Consider the following 25,535-nt stretch of genomic DNA (forward strand, 5'->3'; position numbering starts at 1 on the left):
AATTACGAGAAAAAAGTCGTTAAATTATGAGAAAAATGTCGTTAAATTTTGAGAAAAAAGTCGAGATAAAATGTTGAGAATAAAGTCATTAAATTAACGAATTTATTCTTATTTAACGAGAAATTTAAATTTAACAAGTTTTTTCTCGTAATTTAACTATTTTTTTCTCGTAATTTAACTAGTTTATTCTCAACATTTTATCTCGACTTTTTTCTCGTAATTTAACAAGTTTTTTCTCGTAATTTAACAACTTTAATCTCGAGATGGTTTTATTTTTTATTATTGCTTGGCCCTAATCCTCTTCCGTACTTAAAGAGAGTATACTTTCATGACTTTGTAATAATGTCAAATTAAGCACATTATAAAGCACATTATATTTTAATATTTTGTCATGTTTTAAAGAAGTACACTTATTTTTGTGTTTGACTAACATACAAAGCAAGGGATATTCAGTGTTCCCAAACCTGGAAAAATAACAAAACTTCAAATCATCAAAATATTTTTTTTTTTTCTTCTAGTTTTGCCCAAATATAAATATTTCATCAGCTAGAATTGCTTTTCTGCAGTTTCTATAAAATGTTTTAAAATCTAGTCATCTAAAGAAATATAAAAGTCAAGGAAATCCATTGGTCAAAACCCTGTGTATAATTCATTTCATGAATTACTTTGAAAAGAAGCCTTACCTCAATGCACAGACAGCTGGGCTCTCCTTTCTCATTCACGGCACACTCTCTTCCAGCGCCACAGAACACATTCGCACACACCTTTGATTTGCTCTGAACCTCCTGCTGACAAACACAGAAATAAACAACATAAATAAAACAGACACACAGGTGCAGAAAACTAATTAGGTACTGCCCTTACAAAAAAAAAGAAGAGTTTATTCAAGTGTGCTTTTAGTATACTTCTTTTTAACTAAAAAAAAGTAAGTAAATAATAAAATGTACAAGAATACTTGCAGAATAAAATTGCAAAACTAGTACTTTACTGAAAGTATACTTAAAAGAGTACTTTCATAAAGTAAAAAAAAAAAGTGCTACAAGTATTGTGCTAGTAAAGTATCAGTATACGGTCACTTGCAGTACAAATGAAAAACGTAGATGTAAACTAGTTGTCAACTAAAAATTATAATTGAATACACTAAAAAGCAGACCAATTTAGTCCCAAGTAGTCCCAGGTGTAAAAAAAAGTGCTCTATTTTTGCGCTCTAATTATGTACTTAATACACTAAAAATGCTTTAGTACTTATTAAGATAATCTTAAGAACATCTAAGTGTACTGCTATTTTGAGACACCATGAATATGACCTAAAATGTGCTCTTAACATACTATCTCTGTATTAAAAAATGCATTTAGTTACCACTTGTAGTACACTTGAACCCATAGTGTACTAGTTTGTGCACATACAGACTCTCACCACCAGAGGGCCCATAAAATCTGCATCTGCTGCAAACGCACTATTTAGTAGGTTATTTTTTAAAATGTCAGAATCTGTAATTATTCAATTGACATTTAATCATCTACAAACATATTTAGCATGCATAGTGTTCCTTTCTCACAAAAGACTGTGTGTAAAGGATGTTTTGTGGTTTGACATCACTGATATCTCATGAAACCAGGGCAACCACTAAAAAACCTCTCGAAACAGAAACTAACACTAGCTGCAAGACCACAAATTCACTTTTAACACAAACATGGACAAACACACACTACTCCTAAACCTACCATCACAGAAAACTGTCTGCATTTTTACATTTTTAATAAAACATTGTTTAGTGTGTTTTTAAAGCCATTTTAAATATGAGGACTCATGAAACGTCCTCATATTTCATGTTTACGTCGTAATACCAGTGTAATACCCATGTCATTATACAAATTTGTGTCATCATAAATCACAAAAACATGAACACGCACATGCACGCACACACACACACACACATTTGATTGCTTTTATTTGGATCTGAAAGACACAATGAAAACAAGATCTAAATACTCTGGGAAGGGTCTTTGGCAAGGTGACAGATCTACAATTCATGACTCACATACTTGATTGTCAAAAGTAGTAGCCAAAGGTCAACTATGTCTAAATTCACTTCCCTGCATTAACGCTGGCAGTTACAATGGGTGTTGCTGCTGGAAAATCATGCAGGTGTGCACTCCAGTGCGGCCATGACACACACACACACACACACACACACACACACACAAGAAGATTGATAACTATCTTTAAAAATGACCGGACTCTCTCCACTCTAAACACTCAGGAGAGCCACCAGTTTCCCTGACAACTAGCGGTTCTCCTTGAAAACTAGGACAACTACAGATTTGGAACAGCAGCGTCTCATGTGTGTCCCACAAGGTGCAAATGCATTAAAAAGCACTAATAGTATAATAATTTACATAAATCGATCAGCCTGTATTGCCTACCAATTGATTCATGCTTCAGGCTACTCTTGTTTTTTATAACATAACATTTTATAACATTTTTATATAACTCTAAATACATTTTAAATAGTATATAAGTGTATATGCTCTACGGTGAAGTCATATAAATAACAATAGCCTAGCTATATAAAAGTATCTGCTAGTGATAAATGAATTTTTTTTAAATTGCTATTTAAATTGCTTTTTAATTTCTTATTAAATATAAATATGAACATAGAAATGATATGAAATTATTACAAATATAAATTTGAATATAAGCATGATATTTATCATGCCAACAGATGAACAGATTATTATAGTTTTCACAAAAATATTAAGCAACTGTAATTCAACATTTCAAAATGTTGAAATATTTTCAAAATTTATAACAATATTATCAATATTAATAGTGTTTTCACTGTATTTCTGATCAAATAAATGCATTGAAAATCTTACTTGCCCTAAACTTTAGTGTATGCATTTTAAGGTTAAATCATTATTATCCACAAAATGTTATTGAATACAAAGAACTCAAGGTCTGATTTCTACCAGCAGATGGCGCACTGCTATCACTGATATAACAGCACAATTAACGGCCGTTCACACAGGATGTGTTCTTTCGTTTAAAACTAGCTAGAATGAGCACAATGAAATGAGCTTGGGTTTCTAAAAATGTTTAACATGGCATTGTCTTGAAAACGCAACAAAACGAAAGAACGAATCCTGTGTGAAAAAGTTCAAATGCATATTTATAAATAGACTGAGTGTCTTAAGTCATATAGATTAGACAGCGCTGTGTTTTTACATCGATCTTTTTGTCTTTACACTCTTTTGTCCTACTGAACCTTCTCTCTAGCCAAACCTCTGAAAGGTTTGATTTATGTGTGAGGTCAGTGAATCTGCCTCACGTCTGAAAATTCAGAGCAATTCCCTTTTTTTCTTTGTGTTGCTCTATACAGGACCCCAGACTCCACATCACAGCAAAGTCATGTGAATAGAGAGCTAGCCAATCACGTGCTGCCAAGTTGTGCCTGGAGTAACGATTTAGGAGTTTCCAGAAATACCCCTCCTGCTCTCCAAAACCTCCCTTGCGTCCAACCATAATCAAATGCAGTCTGTGTGTGTATGTGTGTTCAAGAAGGGTGTCGTCACATCTGGAATCCTGCCTGTTCTTTCCTTTCCCATGAACCATGATTGCTGGTTCCACCCTGGACTTTCTCTAATACACACTTACAAGCACACACACACACAGACGGACGGACCCTTCCCCCCTTCCAGCTCATGCGTGAGTCATACAATGTAAGCAAACTTTCCAGAGGGAGATTTTCGATCCTGAGGCCTGCATTTTTGTCAACAGTTTTAGAGGAATTTGGTCAGTGTTGTTCTAAAACAGATCAACCATCCTTTCTATTCACGATCTGCTCCGTTTGAGGTCATCAGAGGACATGCCGACACATAACGCTGCCATATTAAAAGTTTATGGGATGTTCATTTGAGAGAGTTTTGTCCTGACAATTGAGGAAGATACTGTTGCGGACCAGTGGTAACAGAGGTACATTAAAGTAAAGAGAACAACACCAAGCCTCATGTATAAATGAATCTCCTTCTCCACAGGGAAGCCACGCTGACATTTAAACGAATGAACGTTGTAGCGTACTTTAGCTAAATCGAATCAAAAAGCAGATATGTTTCCATGACAACCAGGCAAGAGGGCTTAAGGAGAGCTATTAAATTTACTGTAGGAGACAGTGAATGAGAGATGGGCTACAAGATGCCTGCAGCTGAACTATGACCTCCAAAATTTCATTGCAGACATGATGCTGTCAGACTGTCTCAAACGATCCACCTTATGATCTCGCTCTCTCTGAAAGTTGTTTCCTTTACAGTATTCATGTTTTCAAATATAATCATCTGAGCCTAAATGCTTATACACTGCAAAATAAATAAATACATAAACATTTGCCTTGTTTTTTTACAGTAAAAATATCTCAAATAAATTTACCTAATTAGAAAAATGGTGTAAGATAATAAGAATATATTTACCATTCAAATTTCAGTGAGATTTTTTTAATTATTATTATTTTTTTTTTTAAAGAAATTAATACTTTTATTTAGCAAGGATGCATTAAATTAATCAAAAGTAATGGTAAAAACATTTATAATGTTATAAAAGATTTCTATTTAAAATAAATGCTTTTCTTTTCAAATTTCTATTCAACAAAGAATTCTGCAAAAATTCAGTTTCCACACATTAAAGTGCCCCATTATGCTATTTTAAAGTTTTCTAATTTTGTTTTGGAGGTCTCCTACAATAGGTTTACATGCATCCAAAGTCAAAAAACACTTTCATTTTCTCATAATATACATTGCACATTACCTCATTTCTCAAAGTGTCTGAAAACTGTTTGTTTGACGATTCAGTCTCTCTAAACCCCTCCTTTCCGGGTGCCTACTTTACTCTGAGTGTTCAGATGGCCTAGTCTGTTGTGATTGGTCTACCGCTTACAGCACGTGTCGGAAACAAAATGCTCATTGTCTGAATTTCAGCTTCAGAGGCTTCCTCAGCACTTGTAAATACAGTGGTAAAAAACAGTAACGATGGCGCAGTTTTTTTCGTATCAATTCCAGTGTAAGTCCTCATGATTTTGAAGTGCATGAAAGTGGAAAACAGCATCTTCTCAACATGTCGACAACATGAACCAAACTCTTCCAGGCCTCAGATCAACTACAGTGATTGAGGATCAAAGTAGACGTTGTTAGCAGGCAGCCAATGAAGACCATAGGCTGCCATTATGCAAATTTGGGTTACACTCTATTTTAAGGTGTCCTTGTTACAATGTAATTACACATTTAAGTACTGAGTAATAAGAATGAACAATAGGGTTAGTTTTAGGCTTAAGGTGTGGTTTAGGGTTAATTGCATGTAATTATGAATAATTTATAGTAATTAAAGTAACTGCATGAAACGTGTTACAAGGACACTGTAAAACAAAGTGTTACTTTAATTTGTTACATTGTTACATAGGTATGTAACAGGAAGTGAGACTGGAATTACTGACGATTCGTATCAGGCAGTTCAGAATTTATTCTTTCTTTTAGGAGACAATAACTTTATTTGCTGTGCACTTTGATCTTTAAAACTTTGCAGACATTTTACATTCACAAACCGCTATATTACACACTGCATGGAAGGTAATATTCAAAAAAGCATAATGGGGCACTTTAAGCAGCACAGCAGTTTTCGACATTGATAATAGGAATGTTTTTTGAGCAGGCAAATTAGCTTATTTAAAATATAAAACAGTTATTTTAAATTGTAATAATATTTCACTATTTTAGTTTTGAATGTATATTTGGTCAAATTAATGTAGCCTAAACACCTTCAAAAAAATTCTTACCAACCCCAAGTCTTTGAATGGTACAACCCGGATTCCAGAAATGTTGGGATGTTTTTTAAATTTGAATAAAATGAAAACTAAAAGACTTTCAAATCACATGAGCCAATATTTTATTCACAATAGAACAGATAATATAACAAATGTTTAAACAGAGAAATTTTACACTTTTATCCACTAAATGAGCTCATTTCAAATTTTATGCCTGCTACAGGTCTCAAAAGAGTTGGCACGGGGGCAACAAATGGCTGAAAAAGCAAGAAATTTTGAAAAGATTCAGCTGGGAGAACATCTAGCAACTAATTAAGGTAATTGAAATCAGGTCTGTAACATGATTAGCTATAAAAGGGATGTCTTAGAGAGGCAGAGTCTCTCAGAAGTAAAGATGGGCAGAGCTGTGAAAGAGTGCGTAAAAAGATTGTGGAATACTTTAAAAACAATGTTCCTCAACGTCAAATTGCAAAGGCTTTGCAAATCTCATCATCTACAGTGCATAACATCATCAAAAGATTCAGAGAAACTGCAGAAATCTCTGTGCATAGGCCGAACAAGGGACAAGGCCGAAGACATTTATTGGATGCCCGTGGTCTTCAGGCCCTCAGATGACACTGCATCACTCATCGGCATGATTGTGTCAATGATATTACTAAATGGGCCCAGGAATACTTCCAGAAACCACTGTCGGTAAACACAATCCACCGTGCCATCTGCAGATGCCAACTAAAGCTCTATCACGCAAAAAGGAAGCCATATGTGAACATGGTCCAGAAGCGCCATCGTGTCCTGTGGGCCAAGGCTCATTTAAAATAGACTGTTTCAAAGTGGGAAAGTGTTCTATGGTCAGACGAGTCCAAAATTGACATTCTTGTTGGAAATCACGGGCGCCGTGTCCTCCGGGCTAAAGAGGAGGGAGACCTTCCCACGTGTTATTCAAAAGCCATCTCTGATGGTATGGGGGTGCATAAGTGCGTACGGCATGGGCAGCTTACATGTTTTGGAAGGCACTGTGAATGCTGAAAGGTATATAAAGGTTTTAGAGCTCATGTTGTGCATAAAATTGTAAAATTTCTCAGTTTAAACATTTGTCATGTTATCTATGTTCTATTGTGAATAAAATATTGGCTCATGTGATTTGAAAGTATTTTAGTTTTCATTTTATTCAAATTCAATTTTGTATATCTTGAATTGTTTAATGTTCTTTCCAAATTGGCAAATTGCTACTTCTTGTTTTAAATATTAACCTCAATAAATTTGATTAGATTTAAGCTAACAATTAATTTTTGTAATTATTTAGAAAAAAAAAAATTGGCAGAAACAAACTGAAACATAGCTGAATTTTCGAAACTTTTTTATTCTCAAAAAAATTAGGGATGGAAAACAGAGAATGACAAAAATACTGACTAAACAGAGTTTTTTGCTGTGTAAATGCAATCAGCCTCAAGTGTCAGAGTTGTGGTCAAAATGGTTACAGATCACTATTTCAGTGGGAAAAGAGTCTTTCCCTCTAAGCACATCTGAACAGTGTTGCTGTTGTTTACCCAGAGGGCTGTTCTGGCAGGCCGAGAGGCCAGTGTGATTGCCAAGGAGAGGGATATACAGGGAAGACAGAAAGCAAACATTCCTGGTGCAGAAGAGTCGAGGAATGTGGGGTTTTGTCTGACTCTTGAATCATTACCACATTGAAATGTGACCTTCCTTTCAACTGCATCCCATTCGCCATAGCTAACTCATGCACTAATACAGTCCTATATGAAAAACGACAATGTCGGAAGAGGACATAATGCTGTAGTGAGAGCTAAAATGCAAATCAGTTCACATTTAGTACGTCAGGGGCTAAATTAAAATAATATGAAATCAATCTCCTCCATACTTATAATGACATAATTACTCTCTGTGCCCTTCTGATTTAATGGTGTGGGTTTGGTTTTAACATTAGTATAGACATTTCATCTACTGTATATATAGAGTGTGTAAGTGTGTATGTGGCTCAAATGCAACACACACAAGCTACACAAATGCTAAAATAATATTACATCAGCCTGACCACTTGACAGTCTCAACTCAGAGGTTGGTCAGTGGCTGTTAACCAAATGTTTTCAGTGGTAAAATTTAAGTTTAACATAGGGGGAAAAAAGTCATGTGGGTTTGTGCCTCAAGCAAGAAAGAGGCAACTTAGTTGATCAAAGCAACTCAGAGCATGTGCACGTGTGTCTCTATGCAGTCAGTTCCCACTCGACTGCAGTATATACAACTGTGTGAGGCAGTGGTTGTATTGGTAACTGTATTAATAGGTGCTGCTTTGCATATATTAGAACTTATTGCCAACCGTCTGTGCTGCTAATGTCACCGGAAATCGCAAACTCTCATAAATGACTGCATGTGAACACCCCTTAATGTTGGGCGTCTACATGAGCGGCAGAGAACAGCTGAAATCTCTCTGAACCGGACGACAGCTGTTCGTTATGAGAGTAAGATTTTGAAAACTGCTGAGACAGTGAGACTAACATCTCACCAGCCAGTTATTGCAATACTTACTATTTAAATGATTTATGATGTATGATTTAGGCAACAACAAGCTGTTGCATATCAGTTATAAGCCCAGGAATTCAGTATAGATACACCGCCGTTCAAAAGTTTGGGGTCAGTAAGATCACCAAGGCTGCATTTATTTGATCTAAAAATACAGTAAAAATTATTATGATTTAAATAAATGTTTTGTATTTTAATATATTTTACTGTATAAAGTAATTTATTCCTGTGATGGTAAAGCTGAATTTTCAGCATCATTACCCCAGTCTTCAGTGTCCCATGATGCATAACCTGATATTGCTGAGTTCAACATGTTCCTGGGTCAACATTTTTGTTGATCCTGGAACAACATTCAAATCAACCAATCGGATTTGAGGGACAAGTTTACATATTATGTCAAGTTTAGGCTTAAAATCATGAATTGATGCTTCTACATCAGTGTTATTCATCTATCATTTCCCTCTGATTTTTGGGATAACTTATAGGTAGGGTTAGGTTTAAGGGTAGGAATAGGGTTAAGACAAAATTTTCAGACTAGAATGTTGTTCCAGGACCAACAAAATATGTTGACCCAGGAACGCATCTAACTCAGCAATATCAGGATGTGTGTCACATGATCCTTCAGAAATCACTCTAATATGCTGATTTGCTGCTCAAGAAACATTTCTTATTATTTTCAATGTTGAAAACAGTTGTGCTGCTTTCCATTCAAAGTTTTTTATCTTATGCACAAAACTGAAATATCGCATAAAACATTTGCAAATAAAGCACAGTTTTCATCTTATGTGTTCAAAAGATGTATGTATCTGTAAAGAAATGGAAGTTGGGTTTATTCTGTATATGTGTTTGTGCACGTCTTCTTATCGGATAAAAAAAATGTATCTGCCTCAATTGAGCACATATGTTTTTATGATTTTTTTTTTTTTTTTTTGGAAATTATTTGCATCTTAATGTGATATCCTAAAATGTACATAAAACTATGTGGTTGGAAACAGCTAATGGTAGCGTATATCCTCACTCATGTTCCTCACTTGTGTATTGAGTCACAAGATAATAGAAAAATGGAACAAGCAGGAAAGAGGGAAAGTGTTGAGGATAGAAAAACCCAGTATCCTGGGAGGGAAGAGAGCTCCAATTAAATTATACTGCCTGAGAGGAAATGTCTTCAGCTTCACACTTCACCCTTATAATGTCCACATATATAAAAATACAACACTTCTCATACGAACATACTTCATCATATCTGTCCAAAACTTCTTGAAAGAATAATAAAAAAAAAAAATGGTCCTACACAAGCTAAATCATTTAAACTCTTAAAAAAAAAGGATTTTGAATTATACGTTGCGGTTCTAGAAGCAGAAATCCAACTGAAAAATTCCAAAGAGATTTTTTTTTTTTTTTTTTTGCAAGAATGTATAAACCTTTGAAGACTTCCTAAGCTTTGAGGTTGTGAAGCGATTGTATATGCCTCTATAGAAGCAGCAACCCTTTGTGATTTCAACTTTGGACATTTTTAATAGCCGAATTCCTGATGAAGTACTACACTACCCAAATTCCTGAAGCAAGATCCACCAATCAAGAAGGCACTGTTGCCATGGAAACAGGAATCGTGGCTACAGCTGTGAGTTCTTGTGGGCTAGCTGAGCTAACTACCTATGTAACATTAAAGACAACTCACCCAAAAATATAAATCTGTCATCATTCACTCAATCTTATGTCACTCCACACTGACAGCTGAGCTTTCTTTCCACCGTGGAACACAAAAGGAGAAATTCTGAAGAATGTTACAGTGCATATAGTCTGTCAAGCTCCAAAAATTTGCAAGGAACAACATAAAAGTATTGTAAAACTGGTTCATCCTGCTTGAGTACTGTATTTTTCTGGTTTAAAATTGCAATGAAATTTATTCCATATTGTGACATACATCCAGGTGAAACAGATTATTAGAAAACACAAAAATGTAAGGCGGGATTCTATCTATTAGTTGTTGATTGGATGGAGGCAGAGGTGAATGACATCTTGCATTCGATTGTAAGAAAGGGGCGGGTTTAAGCAGGCTAAATGATTGGAGAAGTCCAGCATATGTCACTGGAGAGAAGTCTAACGTGATATTTTGATTAAAAATTAAAAGGTCAACAACCTTTTTCAAAGTCTTGATTTTGTTTTTGGGGTCTACTAGAAGAGGTTTTCATGCTTGAATGTTATTTTTCAGCATTGTTTTTCACATTGTTGCAGCACCTTTCTTCCCAGTCTGCCAGTAACGCTCTGGGATGTGTTTCCCGTACAATGACGTAACTTGCTGCTTAAAGGGTTAGTTCACCCAAAAATGAAATTTCTGTCAGAACACAAATTAAGATATTTTTGATGAAATCCATATTCTGATGTAGAACATGAAAGCGCCTGACAAAAACAGAGTAGGAGAATGACGGGGAGAGACAATTATGTTGAATAAAGTAGTTATTTTTGTTTTTGTTTTTGTGCACAAAAAGTATTCTCGTTGCTTCATAACATTAAGGTTGAACCACTGTAGTCACGTTGACTATTTTAATGATGTTTTTACTACTTTTCTGGACCTTGAATGTTGTAATTACGTTGCTTTCTATTGAGGATAAAAAAATCCTCTCGGATTTCATCAAAATATCTTGATTTGTGTTCCAAAGAACAAAGGATTTATGGGTTTGGAACGACATGAGGGTTAATAATTAATGACAGAAATTTCATTTTATTCATAGTACGATTTCATTTTTATTTCATAGTACGATTAATCGTTGAAGAAATCAACTAGTCACGATTGTTTACCAAAACCGTAATGTCGCAAATTTGTCTTTCAACCATGTTGGTTAATGACGTCCCACAGGTGGTGGAGTAATAACTTCTTTTAATGAATTCAAATTAATGCTAGATTTTTTGCTATGAATTACGGACATGGCATCTGAGGATTAATTCTCTTTTTTTCTCAGTTATTTTGGTTTATTTCCAGATCATAGGCTTGTTCTTATATACTAAACAGTGCTTTAAATCTCTCGACAACCTAAAAGACGTAAATTACATTTGTGTATATATTCGAAATGAAATATATACATTGTACTTAAAGGTGCAATATGTAATATTTTCTGTCCACTAGAGGTCGCTAGAGGCCTATTCAAAACAAAGGTGTAGCTTGATCAGGCTAAGTTTGAGTGCGGAATCTTGGGACTTGTGGTCTCCACGGCCAGTGGAAAAGAATTGGGATAGGACTCGGAAAGAAATCATGTTCATGGATGCGATTATTAATGCTACTGTAGTATGAAGCAGAGCAGGACCGAGTGTTGTAGGAGCTGAACGAGGCCGCTGGAGCGATTGCACAACACACGCCTCACGAGCAGCGAAACTTTTATTATGTCACAGTTGCCGGCGCTGCTTCCGCTTTTCCGGTCATGAGTATGAGGTAACGCAGCTCTGTTTATCATATTAGATACATTTGATAGTGTTGAAAATGATGTTATGACGTTACTCTGTGCGTTCGCTCGGCGGCTGCTGTGAGACACTGTTACACACTGCAGTAAGATAGATCGATATTAGAATATCATATTAAATGCAGTTAATTTTAAAACGTATTGTATGATGGACAAAATGCTGTATTACTGTTACTAAAAGTAAAGCTGCGTCTGATTATGCTATGTTAGCTACTTCACAAAATAGTGTTTTTCTCTGAGGCATGGTAAAGCATGTTGTTCCCTTGTCTATTAACCCTTTAACACGTACGATCACACCGGTGTGATCAGTCTTGTCTGGCCCCAGGAGCGTACGATCACACCGGTGTGATTAGAACGTTCAGTGCATTACGTGATCAACTGCCAAATTCAAATGTGCGTGCGCGCTTTGGCTGGCGCTAAACCAGAGACGGACGCGCGCAGCGCTTTTCATACATTACATATATGCAGTGTTTTCAACCAAATAATGTTTATTGTAGATTTCATACATTTAAATACACACGAGTACTAACAAAACAATATATTTAGAGTTTGTAAAATACACAATGATGTCTATAGAAGCGGAAATAACAACCCTTTCCATTATAATTAGACGACACGTTTTATTCATATCAGATACACATTGTGAAAGTAACTTTAAAGCTTACTCTATTCTTCCCCAGTTCACCGACTCACTTACTTTCATGTATTTCGGGAGAAGTGGATAAATTCACGGGTTGTAAATCCAACAGATCCGATTCTCTGTGCAGCGCAAACTAACATGGCGGCGCCCATCGCGCATATGGCTCAATTAACATGATCGTTATAAAGGTGTTTAAACTGCAATACACATCCACTTGCACATATTTGTCAATCGGAATATTAGATATTTCATGCTATAGTCAACAAAGTTGTGAATATTTTGAATAACAAAGGAAAAATTAAATGAAAGCAGATTATGATTCATACAGTGCTGCGGTGTGTCACATAACAAGCAATGACGCGTCACCATGGAAACCATAAAGCGATACGTTCTAAATAACGGTCGCTTCAAAAAACTCACGCTGGGGGGTCAGCCAGAATATTTAAAACTTACGTGCGAAAGGGTTAAAACATGTAAATATTAAAGTGTCTTTGGTATTTCCATGGTTTCTACAAAATAAAACCGGAAACCGAAGGTAACGCGGGTATGACGCAATTGACAAGCGACTCCTCACACGTCCCGGAGCCTTGGTTAAAATTGCAATTTTCTCACGATTTACAAATAGTTGCAAACATTTGGGATATTGTAAATACTCAAGTGAACAAAATATATAACACTGGCCTGTAGTGGTTTTTGGATATTTTACTGCAAAATTCTTACATATTGCACCTTTAATGTCAGCTTGCTTATTTTGCTCAAGATAAGGATTTATTAAGTCCACATGTCAAACAAACAAGAAACTATGCTTCTAATTACAGGTCGAGAGCTTTGCAATGCTGTTTACCATTGTTTACGAATGTTCATTGAACTATGCTGATAATGATGAACTTGCGACCATAGCTGGCTAACGATGCTTTCGGGAAAACACACCCATTTAATTCCTGTCTCTATAAAGCCCCTCCTTCTGAAAAGCACAATGTGCTCTGATTGGTCGACTGGACCAGTGTTTGGGATTGGTCTTCGAGCCTGTTTCATAAATGTCACGGCCCTTACCATAACTGCAAGTTTCAACTACTTACTCGACTCAACCTTTTTTTCTGTGTATACCTTTCAGGGGGTTCAGAAACTTGCTTACTGGTATAGAGAATAACTCCCTTTGGAGTTTGTGCTTTGTGACTTTGAAGACAATTTTAATGCTCAAACAGCAACATTATATAGCTACTCAAGAAAGTTAAAAGTTTAAAAAACATGAAACATATGCACGAATGAATAATTCAGGATCAGTTCAATAACATGTATTTAGATAACAGTTGAATTTTCATTTACTTGTATTGGTTTGGTTGGTTCATGACTTAGAATGCTGATTGATTTTATGAAACGGACACATATGGAGAAAATGAACAGGAAAGATGCTTCCATAACCAAGGCCGCTGAAGAAGTTTTCTTCCTGTCCTTGCCTATAGTCCACTGAGATATGTTTGTCACATCTCTGTCATCTGTTCTCAGTTGGACCTTGTGGAGGAAAACTGCACCTTAAAACGCCTCTTTCATAATAGTCAAGATAACATGTTACACTGCAACTGAAGATAACAGTCACCCATTTTCTCTTACAATAAAAGCAGAATCATGTCCTATCTCACTGAAAGAGTCTCACATGGTTTCAATCTTTACTTTACTTTATTCTTTCCTTTTATTCATTCTCTACCTGTTTTCTTCTCTTTCTTTATCACACCTTGTGCCTATTGAATTTCATAAATTAGACTTCCAAGAACGGCATTGTGCAGTGCTGACTACAAGTGTATAGAGGGCAAATGCCAGACTCTCAGCAGAGAAAGAAATTGCAGAATGAATAGGGTGAGAGAATAACAACAGGAGAAGGAGGAATATTAGTTCCAGGGGAAGAATTAATAGGCGCATGCAGAGAACAGTGATTGATAGATTGAGGGAAGTCTGAACTGGCTGCAGGTAGACTGACTTCAGGATGGAAGCAGGAAAATACAGATGGCAGCTTTTTATTTCTCCCCTTGATAGTTTTCCCCATTATAGAGTCTGTCCTCCATGCTGAATCTCTATCCCCTCCCCCAACAGGAAAAGCACATTTAAGGACTCTCTCACTCCACAAACTGATTTAAAGAGTGTAACTATATGGCTTTATAATGAAGATCATCATCACTGCAGAGAAAATCATTACCTGCTCCTCTCTCCACAAAAATGACTAAACATCACACTTCAATTCACACTTACCCACACATGCAGTGTGAAAATCTTTTTCAATAAACATTTATATACAACATTATACAATAAACATTAATAAAAAAACTGTATATTTCATTAACTGATATAATAGTCCCTTAAAATACCTGCATAGTGCCAACTACACAAAAATAAAACACCTCAATGACATACATAACACATATGACAATAAAATAATGCAAGAAACATTAACAAAGGATTAGCCCTACATAAATGATGAATATAAAATAACTATAGACTAACTATCTTTTTACGTGAAAAATATAATCAAATGTGATGCATCACACAGGCATCTGTGAAGACTTTTTACTGATTTCCACCATAAAATACATGTTGATGACTCATATTTTTTATAAACATATACAATTTTAGCAATACTTTTCTGTAAAAGTACATGTTCAAATGTTTGGGGTCAGTAAGATTTATATATGCATTATATAATTATATATTTATTGATAAATATATACAAATAAATGCTGTTCTTTGAACATTCTATTCAAAGAATCCTAAAAAATATATCACGGTTTCGACAAAAAAATATTAAACAGCACAACTGTTTTTGTTTTCAACATTGATAATAATACGAAATGTTTCTTGAGCAGCAAATCAGCATATTAGAGTGATTTCTGAAGGATCATGTGACACTGAAGACCAGAGTAATGACTTTGCCATCACAGGAATAAATTGCATTTTAAAATATATTAAAATTTAAAACAGTTATTTAAATTTGTAATAATATTTGACAATATTACTGTTCTTACTGTATTTTTGATCAAATTAATGCAGCATTGGTGAGCATAAGTCAACTTATCATTTTACCGTATTGTTCTTTTTTCTGTTTTACATAATTTCTTCATATCATAAGTAAAATTTGAATTGCATCTATTTCTGGTACGTGTTTAGGTTTATGTGATTCTTCCACATTATTTTTTGCCTCCAGCTCTTTCTTAATGGATCCGATTAGGCCTACTGAACCACTAGGTTGTCAGTGACAGCTAAATAGACAGCTGTGGTACAAAATACTGCAATAATTTTAGTATTATAATATTTAACTTGTAAATCTAACATTATATTCTACATTTCAATGTCCATAATATAAACTGTCACCTGTGGTGCTTTGCTAAATGAATAAAATTGATGTAAGAGCACAAACATTAAAGCAGCACACCATGTGTGAGTCATTACAGTCGTGAAAATGTACTTGCATGTTGAATCTTTAATTACTAAAAAAGCTGCATACTAATCATACGGCTGCAACAGAAAACATAACTGATGTTTACAGATGAATTAGCTGGAACCAGGAAATATGCTGTCCAGACTGCATCAAAAATAGGTGCTCAAACTGAGTGAATTTCAACAGAAGACCTGCATCAATGAACAATAACATTCTCTGACATGCACATTTAGTCCACAGGTTTCCAATGATGCCACTTATCTAACAGCCTTCACTGTCTATGCTTTTAAAAGCAAAGTTGTTTGAAACAACACAAAAGGCATGAGGTTGGCAGTTTCTTTTCAGCACAGCAGTAAGAGACTGGAGAACTGAATATAAACAGAAAGACTGAGGAAGGCAGTTTATGTTGGAATACAGAAGGGGGAGAACAGAACAATCTGAAAACAACGAGCAACAGCAGATACTGCTGGTAAAACATTATGGCTGTACTGGACAAGAAAGAATGAGAGTGCAGGAAGATGACAGAAAGAGTCTTGTTTGTGGAATGAAAAATACAGATCTTCTTATGTACACTCTTAAAAATAAAGGTTCTTTATTGTCATCGATGGATCCATGAAGAACCTTCATATAGCCTAGCTCTTTTAAGATCTGTTCATCAAAAGGTTCTTTGGGCAACCCAAAATGATTCTTCTTCATGAATCAGACTACACAATATCAGCCAGATATTGTAGGGTGGTGATTCGTAAACAACAATGGCCGTTGGGACCAATTGATGTTGACCAGCAGGAGCAGAAGCTCTTCCGAACACAGCTTTCAAACATGGCGAAACGAGAGAAAGACAATTGTATTGGAGCTGCTAGGTGGAATTAAGACACATGGAGCTATGGCAACAATACTCCTAACTATGTGAAAAAAAAAAGAATAAATATAAAGATATTAGAGCAGAGGAACTTCAGCAACTGGAGTACTGGAATTAGCATTAGGCTAGTACAACCATTGTTTGTTTACGCTCTTATAAAGTCAGTTACTAGTTTTGCCTTCTTGATGACATCAGGCACATTGTTAAAGACAGCTAGAGATAATTGGTCGGGAAGCAACGTGTAGTCTAACATGTTTCTCGTCCACAACACGACAAGTATTTAGAAGTCAAAATCGAATAATCTGACACAGTGACTATCGTAACAGACATTGTGTAGACTGAACCAGGCATAAGTAGGGTTGGGAACCGAGAACCTGTAGTGTTTTTTGGAAAGAACCGGAACCGATAGATTTCTAAGTTTCGGTTCCGATAACGGTTCTGGTGTGATGGGTGGGCGAAGTGCGGGGAGCGTATTCTTTAATAGAGACGTCTCATCTCATGAATATTATAGCAATGATTGCACTGAAAAGCCCTCGCGCTGCTCGTATACGTCAGAAATCAATAGAGAGAGAGGGAGATAGAGAGATGCACAAAGCTGCACGATTAATCTTTAAAAGATCGCGTTCTCGATTTCATCACCCACATGATCTAATTCCTAAAAGACAACGATTCACCCATGTATATTAAACCTTTGACAAAAATAAAATCTCGACATTCAAATCTGCGTTCGCGCTGCCGTTGATCTGAAGAGAGTTGTCATGTGTAGATATAAACAGCTTCACAATCTTTTCAAACGCACAGTATCGTTATTTCTGTCTGACAAATATTCCAATTATAACAGAAGTATACAAAAGTTTATTATTCAGATAGAAGTATCAAAATATAATAACCTACCTTCTGAAAGTAACTGGACTTCAAATAACGACTGTATCGATTGCATTGTTACGCTACTAGGTGGCAACAAATTTCCTGTGTGTCTATCACTGAATCATTCTTTCAGAAACAATCTATGAATCCAATTTACAAAAATATTCTGTTTCACCTGTCTGGATCTTACATGTGTGTTCAAGCATCTTATCTAATTTGTGGTAACACTTTACAATAAGGTTCATTTATGAACTAACCACGAGCAATGTATTTGTTAATGTATTTGTTAATCTTTAACCTTAGTTAATAAAAATACAGCTGTTCATAGTTTGTTCGTGTTAGTTTACAGTTCATTAACTAATGTTAACAAATACAACTATTGATTTTAATAATGTATTAGTAAATGTTAACATTAACAAATATTAATAAATGCTGTAGAAATGCAGTTCATTAGTAGTTCATGTTAATGTAGGCCTGATGTTAACTAATGAACCTTATTTGTAAAGTGTTAGCGAATATGAGATTAGCAGTCTGTTAAATTCATTTTATAAGAATAATAAACACAAAAAGGACTGTTTGAGTTGAGTATTGTGCATTTTTCCCTTACTATTATTTTTTTATTAGTTGTTTAATTATTTTAATGGAACCGGAACCGGAATCGTTAGGCAGAACCGGAACCGGAATCGTTAGGCAGAACCGGAACCGGAATCGGAACCGGAACCAGAAAATTTCTTACGATTCCCAACCCTAGGCATAAGGCATCTCTGTGAAAAACCACTGTGAAACTTTTATTTTTAAGAAATTTTTTATTTTAGTCATCATGAGGCAGCCAATTGCATTTTATTTTGTTTTAATGTGCTGGAGAAAGAATATAAAATCTGTGACACCACAACAATAAACTGTAATGGGAAAAAACTAATTGAAATTCAAATAATGGCATTATAGTTGCTTCATGACCGGTGTGTAAGACTTCATAATCAGAATCAATCCAAGAGTAAAATGACAGATTATTTGACAGAAATGAGTCAGAAAACCGACTACAGTTCATGAATATCCATTAAAGGAATGTCTAGCTTACTTGGCACTAAGCACTTCAAATAAAACTCTAAATGTCTTTCAAAGATTTGATGCCAGCAACATGGAAAATTCAAGATACTGAACCAAGAAAAAAACCCAGGAAACTATTTCCAGAGTCTATTGTGTAGAACTCATTGCCCTGGCTCGTTTAGCTAAGGGGTTCATTGTTTTCTGTGTATACCGATAAGTCGTACTGATTAGAAAAGAGCTGTTTTCTCATAATAAAGTCAGCAGCTGGGTGGACTTGATTAGACTCACAGATGGATGCAACCCAAACCCCTGTCGATATGGGGAGGAAACCCCAAAGGAGCCTGTTTGTTTGTTTTTGAACATTATTTCTGAGTCAATACTGCCAGAGTGAATGTCACCAGCCAGTGAAAACCTCCATTGATCTCCCTCCAGGAGCATCTACATCTCCATAACTCAAGCATAAATGTCACCCTGTGAGGAAACAGCAACACGCTGACTTCAGCTGTTCAGAATGCTGCTGGGCGTAACTGTAAATGTGTGAAGCAGAGGATGTACAGATGAAAACTGCTGGAAAATCATTGTAATGATCGTAAAAATTTAGAATTTACAAGAGTGGTGTACACTGATCTACGTATTATGGGACAGCATGAAATTTAACTACAACAGATGTTCACTAGTCATCAAGGTATTTCAATGCAAATGTTTTCTTTTGTTGTGTGTTCATACAGTATATTGGTCAATGACAAATAAGGATGACTGAGACTGAGATTATTTTTCTTCTCCTTACACTATAGACATATAAATCTAAATTGCACAAAATGCACTTTTTATATCAACCTTTTAACAACAGAATTGTTTCTACTCACCTTTGTTGGTGAAATATAAACATTTAAACAAAAATTTAAACAGTAATAAATTGTTTTCATAGATTTATTCAAATAGATTCATTCAAACATTTATTCAAATAGACAGATTTATTCAAACATACATTAAATAATGAAGACATCACTAACAGGTTAAGTAAAAATCTAATTAATATGTAATACAGTGCATGTATTTAACAAAATGCTCTTCTCTAGAGTTATATTTTCTAGCTAACTAATGAATTTATGGACACTGAATAGCTTTCTTGAGCTAAATGTGACGTTAAGTGACATTGTTTAGCATACAAGCTGTTTTGTTGATGTCTTTCCCCGGTTGAAAACACTGATTGAGCGATTGCATGAGAAAGGTTTCATTTCGGTAAGTTGTAATGTATCTTTCAAAATACCTTCTGGTGTTCATCCATGTTATTTTGTGCTGTAACTAGTAGTAAAAAGGAGACGAAATGATCTGCTCATATGCGCTTGATCCGTGCTGCCGCTTGAACTGAGGCGGCTATAGTGATCTGTCATGCCACACTAAAGAAAGCCAAAACAACATATTATTTGAATTTTGTAAATAAAATGGACAGAATTCTAAAGTTAAGACTTTGCTATCTATCTATCTATCTATCTATCTATCTATCTATCTATCTATCTATCTATCTATCTATCTATCTATCTATCTATCTATCTATCTATCTATCTATCTATCTATCTATCTATCTATCCTCAAAAAATGAATTGTTGGATTTACTTAAAAAGCACTATCAAGTGGTTTCATGCAAGTATATTGAGTAATTTGTACAAATAACAATTTAGTTGTATGAACAAAAGAAATTCAAGTAAAGCTGACAAAATGTATTTCAGTAAATACAAATCATTTGAATTTATCACTGTTACATAATATTTATATGTGCAGTTTACTTAAAGTTATTTTAAATATATAAAAGGTTATGACATAAGGTGAACTCATTTATTGACTTAATTTACCTTATTTGCTCTACAAAATACACTCAAAAAATAACTTATGTTAACATGAATTTGGGAATTTCACTCAGCAATGTTAGGTTGACTGAACAAACACTATTAAGCTGACAATACTCATTTTTAGTAGAAACAACTTGGACAAATTAAGTTCATGTAATTACATGAGTTTTTTAAAAGTAATGTGAACAAGGATGGTTTGAGTGAAAGGTCAACAGTGAAAGTTCTATCTACATTACAAATATCTGGAAAAATATCATGATATTTTGGAGGTTATTCCATGCATTTGACACCTGAAAACCTGAACTAACCTTGCCAAGTCATAAAAAATATCTCAATTACTGACCTTGACACACAGTTTGGAGGGTCTACTGGGGTCTATAATTTCCTAGCTGTTTTATAAAAATGGCTTTCAGCATGTTGGTTATGCCACATGACCTTTCAACGAAATTACTTGACAAATTACTTTATAGTTTTTCATGTTTTTAATGAGAAGTTTTTCTTTACAATTACAATCTCCAGAATGTGTTTACAAATTCCAGACATTTCAGCCCCACAAAAATTTTGAAAATGAAAAACTCATCATAAATGAGGTGTATTCAAGTCAGTCTGCATGAATTAGTCTTTTAATGTATTTTTGAACAACTTAATCAAAAACAGTGGCATGCTATTGACCCATATGTATTTGACAACCCCAAGAGTCAGAGAGGATAATTAAAATTTCTAGCTGAAGGCTCATTTCATAAACATCATTAACTCTGTCCCCAAGACGCTAGATGACATATATTTGCATAAAGCACATTGATCTTAGAACGCAAACAACCTGAGAGAATCATACAACAGCTCCTGGATTAGGCATGCACACACTAAAAGATACACTCTACTAAATACACTCAACTGTTGGGTTTAAAATTTTAATTTAAAAATTGGGTTTGTCCATATTTTGACCCAAACATGGACTGAAACAACCCATTATTTTTTAGAGTGTACCTTTCACAGGCACACAATGCTTGTTTTAGTGGTTTGCATGGTGAATAGATGTTATCAACCACATAACTGCTGTGGGAAAGTGTCTCCACAATGACTAATCCCACTCATGATTGCTAATGTGTCATTATCCTCAATTGGGAGATAATGTTTTAAACCAATTATGCCTGCATGTCCACATAACGTACTTTACCTTTGCTCTATATGCTAGATAAATAGTTGCACATGGTAGGCTGGGAATTTGAACAGAGATTTTTCCTCATAAGAATGCAAGTGTAGAAATCCTTCTCTAGACAAAGCCAAGCTTTCACTTCCTGACCTGCCCCCACACAGACGCACCAAACCCGTGCATATAGTCCTGGTGCTGCTCACACATTGAGAGGGACATGCTGGGAGACTGTGGACTGGAAATGAGCAGGGATGAGAGGATGCAGGGAAAAAAGATAGCAACAGATCTAAAGAGCATGAGAGAGTACAAACCACACTCAAGGCCTCCTTCTAGCATCACTGTAAGCTGATTATGTTAGATGAAAGGCATGTCAAGCAGCATCTATATAACTTTAGCAATCCTGCAAAGCCACGGCTGAGCAAGAATTCAAAGCACTCAAGTGCATTTCTGTGCAATACTATGCACTTACATGATAATAGGAAAGAGAGGTAAAGAGCCCCGGAGACAGAATGTATCACAAAAATATGATTGTTCTGGGCAATTTGTACTCATGTTGTCTAGCCAAAAGAGGAAAAACTAATATTTCTAATTATATTTCATTATGTCTGCTTTTACCTGAGATTACAAGATCTAACACAGGGTTATGGAAAGGTGGTCCCGCATTAAGGGAATGCTGAATCATTGGGGAATACGTGAGCAATTTACTTTTGTAATAAATATGATCACACATTTGTTGTTTATACAATTAATTGTTAAGAAATTATAATTAAATTTTTCCCTATTCCAAATACTTATTGTGCTTATTACCGAGTTTATCTGCATTGTTCATATTTTCTTAAATATGCCCATAAACTAGCCTTAAAAGGATTTGGTTGAATGGGGGAGGGGTAAAATTTGAATATTTACTTTTTAAATAAATATATGATGACAAAATTGTACACATTTTCTCAAAGATAAACTAGCCAAAAAGGGGGTTAACTAGAAAAATTTGAATGCAGTGAAATGATTTTCAATATATTCTTTTAACAATTTTAGAGATGTTTTTTAATGATTTGTGGCAAATGTTTAGTCAAACAATTTACATAGTTTAATTATTTTGCAATTCAACAAAATCATCATATCACATACAGTATATTTGTGATCTTGATAGGTTATCGCTTTGAGATTGTTACGGTTTGAGTTGTTTTGTTCTGTTTAGTTCATATTTAGAGTGTTTTTCTTTGGTCACATGTTCCCCTTTGTTTTCAGTTTCCCGCCACTTGTTTGTTGTCATGGTTCCTGATTTGATTAGTGTTTGAGTTCAGCTGTGTCTTGTTAGTTAGTCTCGTTTGGATCTTCTGTTCACTGTGTATTTAAGCCCTGTGTCTGTTCAGTTTCTTTGTCAGTTCTCTGTTATGTAGCCACGTAGGCTGTTCTGTTCATTAAAACTTGTAAATTGCTGCAATTAGAGCCTACATCTCATCCTTTGCTGCAACAATGTGTTACGGAGATAGAACCCATTTTATTTGCCACATACAAATTTAACTTTCCCTTTTGCAAATCATATTTATAAAGTTCGCCTATAATGCTTTTTCGAATATTAGCTTTTCTGCAATATATAATGTAGCTGCCTGTGAATGTAAACGATCAGCAGTTGTGAAGCCGAAAGTGCACAATAAATAAAGTTATTGTTGCTCAAATGAAAGAATCAACTCTGAACAGCCTAAACGAGTTGTCAGGAATTCAAATCCCACTTCCGTGACAGTTACACATCACAGGGTAACACATCTGCATAATGGCAGCCTATGTTCTAATGGGGGCTTGCGAACAACTTGACCCACCCTCGAACACTGGTTCTACATACATGTCGAGTAGATGCTGTTTTCTGCTCTGCAAAAGCAAAATTCTCTTTGTAAACTTTTCCAAAAGATAAGGATGTGAAATGTCAGTGGTTAAAATTACCACAGGGATACAACAGCAATAACTAACGATTTCTTCTCAAATCTCTGTGAGGTCTAAATGGGATTTACAAAACGCTTATCCATTAAAGATGTTAATGTTACATCATTGAAGTTAGTGCTCGGCTAACATATGCGCTGTTATTGATACAGTTAATAATACAGTTCCCATATGTGCACCGCAAAAAAAAAAAATATATAGAAATATAGACCTATAGACCAATCAGAACATAGCAGGCTCTTGGAAAGGAGAGGTTTAGAGAGTGATTCATCCGATGTGGTGATGTGCAATGTATATTATGAGAAAATTAAAGTGTTTTTTGACCTTTGATAAAACCTGCTGTCTGAGACCTCCAAAACTAAACTAGGAACCTTTAAAATAGCATAATAGGGGCACTTTAACATATATCCTTTACATTTTTCTCTGGCTGTCTTTTCGGTCACAGACAACTGAATACAATGGGCTATGATCTTGTGACAAAAGTAGTGCAAAGTTTCTTATATTTAAGAGCGAGCACAGCTTATAGTGTGACAGCTTACCCTGCTTAGTGTCTTACACTAGGATGCAGGAATTTGCTTTGCAAGTGGTAGGCAACAATGTCTATAATGCACACATACAAATACAATTTTCATTTTTTTCTTATTTTTTCTTTGTACTACATCTCCCACAATTCCAAGCAAACTACACTGCCAAATATAGTGCACTACATTACCCTCACACCTCTGTCAAGGTCTATAAGTAAATCTCACTTCCTTTCTTTCTTTTGAATTGATGAGGTTTAGGTGTTTGAATGGACACCCAACCATTGAGTTTTTTCCATAGGATGCGTAAAGTAAGATAATTGTATTATTTATTTGAATTATACGGATTGGATATTAAATTATCTTTACAAATAACTAAGACTTTTAAACATACTGAACTTGATGACAGTAAAAGGACTGGTGTTTGTCAGACACGCCACCGAGTTTCTACATTCCCAACAAACTTTTTAGATACAATTAGCATCAGATATTCAACAACTACTGTATAATGAATAAAGGTAGATGCATTGTGTGTAATACAGCTCTAAACATCATGGCAAGCAATGTGTACCATATCCTAAAGAGGCAGAGTGTATAGATTTGAAATCAATGGCCTTGTTAGACAGTGACTGCTGTACTGCTGACCTAGCGCCATTACACAACTCTGAAGCTGTGTCTCATTTCGAAGATGTCCTCCAGACATCAAATTTGTCAGCCGCATACGTCATTGAGGCTGCTTCATTTCAGTAAACTAAACGCTACATTCCAAAGTTGTTAAGAAATTACAACAATTTACAATTCACTCAATTTTATAATTGTTACTGTACTGAAATAAGACGTCCTTTATGACGTATGCAGCAGACAAATGCCACCTCCGGAGGATGTAGCCTTCGAAATGAAACACTGCCCGGTGAATCACTATTTTCCAATGAAGCGAGTCAAAATACAGAGTCCGCACATGACATGCAGGAAAAAATATCTATATTGTGGCCACAAACGAACAATTTGTTACTTCGACAATTCAACTTACAAATATGTCGGCATGTTTTACTAATCTATATGAATTTTACTTTTAGTTTTACTAATCTTTTAATTTTACTAGTCTATACACTTATCTATACTAATTAATACAACATGGCCATGATTTCCTATTGAGAGAACATATTATTATATTTTGTCCACATTTTACTAATTCACTCCCTCGTTTTAAGTAAATTGTGTGCAAAATATAATGATTTGTTCCCTCGATAGCAAATCATGGCCATGTTGTGGATAGTATCTATAGTATATTAAAGCATTAAGCCCCAAGATGCCGTGGTTTACAGTGAATTTATAACAGCTAAGGGGCGTTGTTAGGCACGACATGGAGTGGAGTGCCTAAAAACCCCCTTGGCTGTTATGAAACTTTCATTTAAAATCATTAAAAGGCT

The 25,535-nt window shown here is 35.2% G+C and overlaps 1 protein-coding gene across 2 annotated transcripts in view; it reads right to left on the reverse strand.

Moving 5' to 3' along the window:
- fstl1b (follistatin-like 1b) overlaps nt 1-25,535 on the reverse strand; it is a 64,834-nt gene that overhangs the window by 22,856 nt on the left and 16,443 nt on the right. The window contains exon 3 of one of the 2 annotated variants that reach the window (XM_048193081.1): nt 684-788. In XM_048193081.1, the coding sequence (XP_048049038.1) occupies nt 684-788 (105 nt within the window). The remainder of the gene's footprint in view (nt 1-683; nt 789-25,535) is intronic. The other variant, XM_048193080.1, reaches the window with a different exon arrangement.

The sequence above is a fragment of the Megalobrama amblycephala genome, linkage group LG6, assembly GCF_018812025.1.
Source record: "Megalobrama amblycephala isolate DHTTF-2021 linkage group LG6, ASM1881202v1, whole genome shotgun sequence".
In the NCBI taxonomy this organism is placed as follows: Eukaryota; Metazoa; Chordata; class Actinopteri; order Cypriniformes; family Xenocyprididae; genus Megalobrama; species Megalobrama amblycephala.